The sequence below is a fragment of the Bidens hawaiensis genome, unplaced genomic scaffold (assembly GCF_021521415.1).
Source record: "Bidens hawaiensis isolate Kalapana, Puna unplaced genomic scaffold, B.hawaiensis_p1.1 tig00006555_1, whole genome shotgun sequence".
Classification (NCBI taxonomy): Eukaryota; Viridiplantae; Streptophyta; class Magnoliopsida; order Asterales; family Asteraceae; genus Bidens; species Bidens hawaiensis.
This window is the reverse complement of record NW_027491442.1, coordinates 323,220-333,492: the sequence shown is the minus strand read 5'-3', so window position 1 is coordinate 333,492 and position 10,273 is coordinate 323,220. Positions and strand designations below refer to the sequence as shown.

The 10,273-nt window shown below is 34.6% G+C and overlaps 1 protein-coding gene across 1 annotated transcript; it reads left to right on the top strand.

Annotated features, from left to right (window-relative positions):
• Window positions 1–210: 210 nt before the first annotated feature.
• LOC143632955 (protein TILLER ANGLE CONTROL 1-like) lies at window positions 211–1,891 on the top strand. Its single transcript, XM_077101362.1, has 5 exons — window positions 211–332; window positions 431–467; window positions 795–1,435; window positions 1,545–1,651; window positions 1,843–1,891. Exons 1-5 carry the CDS (start codon window positions 327–329, stop codon window positions 1,889–1,891), a joined length of 840 nt encoding a protein of 279 aa, XP_076957477.1. The 5' UTR covers window positions 211–326.
• Window positions 1,892–10,273: the final 8,382 nt, after the last annotated feature.

The following is a 10,273-nucleotide window of genomic DNA, read 5'->3' as shown; positions in this document are numbered from 1 at the left end:
ATGTTGCAGCTAACATCCAAATGGAACAGTACCAAATAAATAATGTTTTGTAGTATAATGCATGTTTTAGTTAATGTAAAAAGCAAAACACACCTTATGCTGACTGGGCCTTTGGATCCGAAGACGTGTTGTCATATGGACCTTGCACAAGTTTAGCCCCACATAATTCATCTTGTATTCTCCTATATTTGAACCTTCTATAACGTTAGTCTCATTAACTATTGTGTTTTGTCGTTCACCTACATATACATAATACGAGTTGTGTCCGTGTTAAGTTAATATTTCCTGCGTATCAACTTGCATCGGTTAAGATATACGAATTGAAGATGAAGGTATGATGATGATTGATGTTTCAACTTGCATGCTATAAGCTTTATGTGTATGTTAATGACATGTTAACTAATCAACGTGTTTTCAAAACTGTTCACAGATCTTCAACTGGGTTCATCGTAGATTTCATCAGAAATGTGACATTCTCTCTCCTCACCTAAATTTTAATTATCTATTTTCTTAGGTCATGCTATAGCCATACCACCCATATCTGATTTTTTTTATCTCTTTTTTTTTTAAAAGTGTTGCTCAGAATGGCCGTTTGACCAATATTTGGACTAACGTGCGTTCTTGACATATATGGAAAATTAGACTTTGAAAATCTTTTGTCAAAACGGTCGTCTGAATGGCCATTTGAAATGGTGTGGATCAGAAGTCAGACGGTGTGTGTATAGATGACCCCCCCCCCCTCCTCATTTTTATAAATATATTTCTTAATATTGTTAATTGTTGTTTTGTGATAGATGAAGTTAGCCAAGATGTCAAGAAAGCCGAGCTTACCGCGAATGTGAAGGACAATCTATCACTGCTTGAAAATGTGGAAATGGATGGTGTGTTTGAGTTTCATGGTTGGAAAGAAGGCATACTTGCTATAGGAACATTCGGGTTTGATCCTTCACTACTGAAAGATTTCGATCATGAAGATGATACATACTTATGCGAATACGCTCGTAAAGAGTTAGCTATTGATCATGATGAGGATATTGGTGGAGATAATATTCACCAAGAAGAAGAGGTTGAGCTTCCATTGGTGTTTAAAGCTTGTAAGCATGGGTTCTTTCATGATAAAAAAGATGATCACATGACACAATGTGATGAAACTTGTAAACCTAATGATCATGAAGATGGCCATGCGGATGATAGTGATCAGATGAAAAAGGTTAAGAAAGTTGGAGAAAGAATCACTCTTGCTGATTTGTTTTGGGCGGATTCCGATAAGAACTTGTTGAACAAGAAGCCGACTGACGATCAAGATCAAGTCAAACTTAACCACAATGCTGAATCCAACATAAAGCATACTTCATGTGATGAAAGGGTTGCTTTGATCTCTAAAAAGAAGATAATAAAAGATGATGCTGCTCGCCCGATCAAGAAAATAAACCGAGTTAGCGTTTCTTTCTTTTCTTTTTTTTTTTCGTTACACTAGATGCCAAGATTATATTACATGTTGGCCTAGGTTAATAATATATCTTTTATTTTTTTGTGTATGAAAGATGGTGAGGAAAATGTTGAAAAAGAAGATCCATCCTGATGTCGCGAATCAGAAGGATAAATGCGCGTTTGAAGTCATGCGCGAACATGGATTGGTTAAGAACGCATAGTGAGTATGTATGTATCTGCTAATATATTGTCACATGAATCATGAACTTGTTAGGACATGAGCACACAACTTTTTGTTTGATTGGTTGCTATAGAATATACATTAGAATATTGGATGTCACCATCCAACATAAGTGTTATAATTATAAAGATCATGTCGTGAAGTAAATTGTGTTTTGTTTTTGTTTGCAGTAACCATGGAGGAAAGTGTTTGCCATTATATGTTGCTGAAAGTTATTGATTAGCTTGCTGAATTTGTTCTTTCCTTTGAGATTGTGCTGTATGTTGGTTTCTCATGTTCATGAACACTTCATGTTCATTTGTACTTTTTCATATTTATTATTTGATTTATGGAGTGAATGCATGCTTGTGTACCAAGACCTTGTGATTTTTCATATTTTTATGTTCAAATACTAGAAGTATTAAATAATATTTGAAAAACATATTATAATAAGATACCTATGCTAAAATTTTGCCCGTGGAATGACCAGTCAGGTTATCCATCAGCTTTCATTTGTTGGTAATCAGAAATCGACTTATTCTACTACTAGAAAAATAAGTGTCATCGATGACAACTTTTCAATGGGCAGCATCCGCCTGTAAGATGGCTACCCTAACCCACAATTTTGAGATTCTCGTATAGGGTTTTCAGGTGTTTGTTGGTAAAAACATGTTGGACAAACTATTCGTCGATAACTTGTCCTATAATGAAATGTTACAAATTTTGGTAACCAATTAACTTATTTGTCGAAAATCATATCGTCTTATTCTACTACTAGAAAAATAAGTGTCATCGACAACAACTTTTCAATGGGCAACATCCGTCAGCCGGTAAGATGGCTACCCTAACCCACAATTTTGAGATTCTAGTCTAGGGTTTTCAGGTATTTGTTGGTAAAAACATGTTGGCCAGACTATTCGTCAATAATTTGTCCTATAATGAAATGTTACAAATTTTGGTAACAGATTGAAACATATAAAGTGCAACCAAGAAAATTCATCATTCATTTTTTGATTGATATCAATAACTAGAACCGGCTTTCTTTCATCTCCGTAAACCTCCTTATTTTTCACATCTACTATAATATCTTTGTTAGTTTGATGTAACCGGTATGCTGAAATCGACAGTCTCTAAATTAAGCGTGTTCAAAATTGGGCGACACGTGCGGACTTACATGTAAATAGGTGGAGGTGGTGGTGTTCTCAAATTAATGTCTATAATGTTTAATCCAAGAAAATTGTTAAAATAGGCCATGAGGCTTCTTCTGTTTTTCGTCTTCCAAATCAAGGCATTGAAGAGAAACAATAGCTTGAGTCACTTAGTGCAAAGATGCTTATAATTAGACCACTAGTAGTGGGAGCCAAAGCCACACAGGCCCTTAAACAAGGGTTGTTCATGAGTTGGGCCGAACAGAGTGAGGGATTGCTCGTTGGTTGGCTCGTTTCAAATCAAATCAAGTATTTTCCAAGTATTTTTCAAGCGAGTTCGGAGCATTACTTTTTTTTTTCTTTTTTTTCCCTTTAAATTCTTTTATAAGAAACAAGTTTACAGTTGAATATGATGTATATGAAAATAAATTAATAATTTTTAGAAAAACTAGTAGTGGCTTGTGATAAAATTAAGTTTGAAGTTGGATATAATGTAATCAAACAATTAATAATTAAAAAATAATTATTTATATAAATATATATGCACAAATGTATAACTTATTTTTATAATTATCTTTAATATTGAAATATTAAAAACTAAATCTAATTATTTTTTATATTTAAAGTACTATAAAACATTCAATAACTAAAAGATATTGTATTTAATATTTAATTTTTCAATATTCAAGATAATTATTAAAACAAAATATATATGTATGAGTATATAAAATATATGTAAAATGAATTAAAAATATTCGAGCCGAACAGAACCGAGCGGACATTTGCTCGTTGATTGGTTCATTTTCAAACCGAATTGAGCGGAGCTACTCGTTTACAATCGAGCCAAAAAATGAGCGAGCATTTTTCGAGATTCCAAACGAACGCGAGCGAGTTCGAGCGACGAACGGTTTGGACAGCCCTACCTTAAATGCCCGCCAAACCATAAATACTTCCTAGTTCCTACGATATGGGCGGCACCATTACAAACAACCCCCTTGCGCCAACACGGTATGGGGGCTCAAAACTATGGGGTCACAACCTTCCAACCAATCTAAATACCTCACTCCCATTTTTATGTAAAAGATTGAATAATTATTGTGTTTACATCGTTACATATTTTTGAGTAATAAGTTAGTGAGATCCCTCATGCCTAGCTACGTGATAGTGATAAGACATAACGTGCTTCACTTTTTACTTAAACCCGGGCAGAGAGCCTTATATGTAATATTTGGATATGCGATATAGTACAAAAATGACTTTCAGCCTCTAATTCCTCACATCTTTAATACTAGTTATAATCTAATGTGACTTTATGTAACATAAACTCATAAACTAAGACCTGATGCATGACAGCCCATTAAGACCCAAAAATGTACAACTAAATGACTAATCATATTCGTGCACATGTATTAAGGGTCAAGTTATTCATGCATTTGTATCCACACAAAATTTAAAAAAAAAATAATAAGAAAGAAAACCATAACTTAAGATTTAATAAAAATACGGAAAAAATAAAACACAATATTGAGTGAAAAATATCATTGTGTCTTTTTGTTTATCATGTGTTTTGTGTTTATTTTAGTCATTGATTGTGTCATTTTATCTTGATATTACTTAACATTGTGTTATATTTACGATCTGTTGTGTCTTTTTTAATTATAATTGTGTCTTTTGTTCATTTTCGTCATTGTGTCTTTGATCTCGGCATTATCTTTCCATCGGTTTTTTTTAACGGGAATGACGGAGAAAACATTTTAGTTTTTTAAATTTTTTCGTTTTTTATTTATATTTTGAGTTATGATTTATTTATTATTATTTTTTTGAATTTATTTTAAGGGATTTTTTGTATGATCAAAAATCCTTTTCACACTTTTTATTTTTATCTCCCTTTGTATTTTAACTTTACGTATTAAACACCTAAATGACTTATTAATAAATTACAAATTCTGTGAACGATTCATTTCTGCGCCCTTACCAGCTTCAAATTTTATACTGTTTAACACATTAAAACTAAAGGGCCTAATAAGAGATGAAGCCCATGAGGAATCCCTGCAAAACGGACTCATGGTAAAAAAAAAATATATATATATATATATATATACACATTTGGTTTACAAGTTGGGCCAAAACACAATTATTTTGGTTGACCCATTCTATGTTTCTAATATTCTATACTTCTCAAAATTAGAGTTGCATATTCAAACCGGATCCGAAATCGAAACCAGTCTTTAATTCGATCCAAAAACTATTTTCAAATCGGTTTGGGTATATATTTTGAAGCAAGTGTTGAAACCAATATGCTTTGGCATAGTTTTCCTTTAGAAACCGGTTTCTAAACCGATCTGGTTTGAGCCAAACAAATTTGTCTTTGTTTGGCTCAATCCTCTTCAGTTTGTTCTAAAAACCACTATTACGTTTCAATCTTATAGTCCTATTCTCTTATGTTTAATTTGATTGAATATTATGTGCAAGCATAAATGTATGTGACTATTGGTGTTAGTTACTACACAGGTTGTTTTATATTGAGATCTTAAGCGGTAATCATGCATGTTGTTAGTTTGCATTAAACTCTTTCAAAATGATAACTATCTTCATACTCCATGAATGAAAAGAAAAATAAGGTTGAATTGTCGGTTCGATTTACATAACAGTTCAAGTTTCAAACCATCGTCAGGCCGTTAAAGCTTGAAACCGTCTAAAACGAAGCATTGAAACCACAAATTGATTTGACTTTCTTCAGTTTCGATAGTTTGATTGGTTTCAACGGTTTATGATCACCCCACGTAACTCCACTTAGTTTAAGAAGTTTAATGTTGGCACGCTTTGGGACATTCTTGTCACGCTATGACTGATTAACATTTGAATATGTCTGGAAGAGTTGAAAGGAGTGAAACAAAATAATATCGATAAATAGTGTTTCCTATATTCTTTATAATTTAATAGTATCTCTTTATACGTCCCCAGCTCCTCAAGGGACATGATGTGGTGGTAATATGCTTTCCCTCTATCTTATAAGTAGAGGGTTCAAATCCTGTAAAATGGAAGTATATAAGTATGGAAATTATACCGTATATTGTTACATTTGTCTCTTATCAATATGAAGGAACAAGACATCCCCAACTAGCAAAATGAGTTTTGTATAATCTTATACCATCATAATTCATAAGCAAACATTCAAGGTTGTCAACACTCAACTGTTATCTAGTATAGTTGTATCAGCAACTCTTTGGGACATATTAGTCTTTTGTGCTCTCAATTTCCACTATAAAAAAGTAGCTGCCTTTTCATCACTTTTAGAAAAAAATAGTAATCAATTTCATCTCACTTTCATCACTAAAATAGTTCAATACCTTTAATATATTGTCATTGTGTTTTTCTTATACTTATGTAACTATATGCACTATACTTTATATATGGGATGACACTGAAATTTCTTTTTATTTCCTAAGGTTTAGTGACTACTTTAAAAAAAAGATACTTTGTTGGATGTTGAACACCACTTATAGTATGTTGACAATTGGTCAATTGTTGAGTATGTATTCCGCACGGCTAGAGCCAAAGACTCGGGTAGCAGCGTAAGAAAGTGACTTTCCTGGTTCAGATCCGCCACTAAAATGGTGTGACATGTTTTTTTTTTATTTTTTTTATCTTATTGGATCACAAATGCAAGGTGCAACTATAGAGAACTCATAAGTGGACACTCCAGCGCTCAAGTCAAGTCAGGACCAATCGTAAATCATATGTGGCTCTATATAGATAGAGAGCTAGGGAGTAGCAAGATAATCATCGGTTTGGGAAATACCTTTCCTTTTTGTTCCTTCTAAACAACGTTTGGAACTACCTCCAACACCCGAGTGAGACTTCCTGAAATGAGATGCCAACCGTCTATACTGATTTTGACGCCCATGCCTGTCTCACCCATGAACATAATCAAGCTAAGAGGAAAATCCTAGTCAGTCAGGTTTCAAATTTGAGATTATATAATCGCAAGCCTTAAACCACCATAAGGGAATCTCCTTTCTGTATTAAGTCTATTTGAGCTTTAACTCTAGTGTGTCAGTCTTAACTTGGGCTTATTAAAACTGGGTTGGGCCTAACGTGTTGGCTTTAGTTCAATATGAGAGTAACTTATCATTAGTTATCAATAGAGGTGCACACCGAAACCAGTTTCTAACCGGTTCGTATTCGAAATTGTAACCGGTTACTAACCGGTCCAATTATAACCGGTTACTAACCGATCCTAACCGTCGGTTAGTAACCAGCTTATATTATGGATTTCAAAACTGGTTAAAACCGGTTAACCGATTTTTTATATTATTATTTTATTAAAAACCGGTTTTTTCCGGTTATTAACCGGGTAAACTGTTAGTTCCCGCAAAAAAAAAAAACCCGGTTAGCATATTAACCGGTTAATGGTTAACCGATTAATTGATTTGTGCGCCTCTACTTATCAATAATATATTAATATAATATTCTGATATGGGTTTAATAAAACAACTTTGGTTTATGATGTAACCACATTTATGGATGACCATCCTGGAGGTGATGAGATCTTAATATTATCAACCGGTAAGCCTATAATTAACTCCATAATTTGCAATTTAAATGACATATTTATAATTTCATTCACTATAATATATGTTAACCCTTATTGTTAAACACAAGAAAGCTTGTTTGGAAAATCAACATGTGTTTATCCCCTTTGCCTTTGACACATTTGGATTCTTAGCTCCGCATGCTGTGGACCTTCTGAACAGAGTTAAGAAAGTCGTGCATAGCAATTTATCGAGAACCAAAATTTTGTTTTTAGTAGGATTGGGTTTGCTATCTAAAAGGGGGTTGCAGCGCAGCTTGTTGCCCGCTTACCTGCCAATTCATTGTAAATCGTTTGGTTGTTTTTTAATTAATAGTTGAAAACGTTAACCTTTTTAAGCTATATGACAATGACGTGGCGGAGTTTTTTTTGTAATATAGCGAAAGATGCAACAGAAGATTTCGAAGATATCGGCCATAGTCAAAACGCATTAGACATGATGAAAGATTACTATCTTGGAGAGGTCGATCGCAATACTCTGCCTCACAAAAAACACTTATAATCCGCCTTCTCACATAACTCCTGCATCAACAACCCAAGCTTCCGGATGTTCATCTACCAACACTTTAGCCTTTGTTTTACCCATATTAGTCTTCGTTTTAGCATATGCTCTCTATTACTTTGCCAAGGATGACGATTCACTCATTAATAAAACTTTAAACATGGATGGATAAACAACTCACTTTTCGTATGTTGTGCTTCTGGTGTAAAACTTGGTTCAGGGTCGTTTTTGAGAATGCGGGTGATGTCAAGGGCCCTGCGCGATTAAAAAAAGCGGGCTCCTAAATATAGTTTTAAAAAAAAGAAAAACCAAAAGATGGCCCCTAATCAATATATTTAGGCTAAAATAGAAATACATGTTTAAATCTTTTTTAAAAACAAAAATGCATGTTTAAATCTTTAAATTATCCTAAGTTAAATGGGCTTTTATTTACAATTTTGGTTTGAGTTTTAAATTTAGTTATGCCTTTATTTAAAAAAGTATATATAAAATATACATAAAAAATCGTAATATAACAAAGTAGTTGACGTGAATGTACATATAATATGGCCCGACCACCAAAGAAATTAGTTTGATTTTATAAAAACCAAAGAAATAAAAGAAAGAAATATGGGCAACGAAAGCAGTAATTAATTCGCAGTTGAGTCTTGAACCTGAGCCATTATTAACGTAAAGAGAATCAACCAGCTGAACCAAATAACAATTTCATTTAAGATTCGTTTGTTTTCTTATTTATCTAATATATATTTCAAATTTACTTTTTTTAACATGGGCCCCTAAAACTTTTGGGCCATGTGCTGTGGCCTAGCCCGTACAGCCCACGGGCCGGCCCTGACTTGGTTATATTGATCTAAAACTCTCGAATATTTTAATTGCCCGCGTATAAATATAGTAACATACGTGTGTTATATTTTTATAGTTATTGAGTGTGACTACACTATACAAATGTGGGTCCATAATGTACGTACGCACACGGTGATGAGACGCTGAGCTTGACCCGAGCGATCAAACGTGTAACTCGTTATGATGTGAGTGGGTCGAATGATGCGACAAGATCTCGGTGATATGAAGAGAGTTGACCAGGTTTAAGTGGTAGACTGGTAGTGATGTTTAAGTGGGACATTTTGGATATTTATGTTTCTTCATTGATCTTATCTTTTGAGTTGTTGTTTGTCTTGATGCCTAGGCATTATTGTGTGATGAACCCACACACCATGAACTGAAATGGTAACTCAATAATGAATTCATGCATGCTAACTTTTTTCAATAGTGGTAAATATTTGTTTGTCGGGAAAGAACACGTCTACTTTTATTGTAGTTTTCTTTGGGAAAATCATCAAAATTGACAAGTTTAACTATAAGACCGTCCGCTATGGGCGGCTTTGGGGCGCGGCACACCGTCAAGGGGAGCTGAATTTGGGGGGGGGGGGGGGGCAGGCTTCACAACGATGGGCGTCGTTCTCTCTCTCCATCTCACACACACACATGCATATATATATGTGTGTGTATATATATTGGGGCGCCCAATGGGCTATAAACCATAGCGGGGCGTTATGGAGAAGGGCTTCGAAGCCCCATTTTCTACTTGGCGATGGCGTGGCATTGTGGAGGGGTTTCGATGCCCCCACCATAGAGAACAGCCTAATGAGTCCATAATCAGTGGCGAAGCTTGGGCTTCGCCATGGCGGTGACCGAAGTCACGGACCCAAAATTTTCGGGTCGGCAATTTGGTTCGTGTTGGTGGTTCGGGCCGAGTCGGTGGTTCGGTTCGTGTGGGTTTTTCGGTTCGTGTCGGTGGTTCGGGTCGGGTCAGATCAAATAATATGACATCTATGTATCTAATTTTTTTTCATTCATTCAAAACGATTGTTCTTACAATTAAAAAAAACAAAACCTAAAATATCCATAATATGATAATAATACGAGAGCCGAGAGAAGGGTGACTACCTTAGTAGAAGATTTACTCGTTTGTTTATCATCCTTTTTTTTGAAAAAAGAAAAAATTGTATCTTGCTTTTTCATGATTTATCTAATTAAGAAGAATCAATAGGGTAAGTTAGAGTAAAATTTCACCATACAATACCAATTACAAGCTTAATTGACTAATTTCCCCAAATTCCCAATTCACAATTACAAACCCTAATTTTATAATCCTTGATTTAACAACGCAAAGGTAGAGGAAATAGAGTATTACCTTGCGGTGGTGGATGAGCGGCGACGGTGGATGACCGGCAGACGGCGGTGGAGCGGTGGCGAACTCAGAAGGCAAGGTAGAAGGGAAGCAGCAAGTAGGGCGATTGCTTTGAAAGAATTCCCGTTTGTTTTTTTTTTAAGTTATGTTATGTAAAAATTTACAACAAGCCCCTCCAAATTTGAGT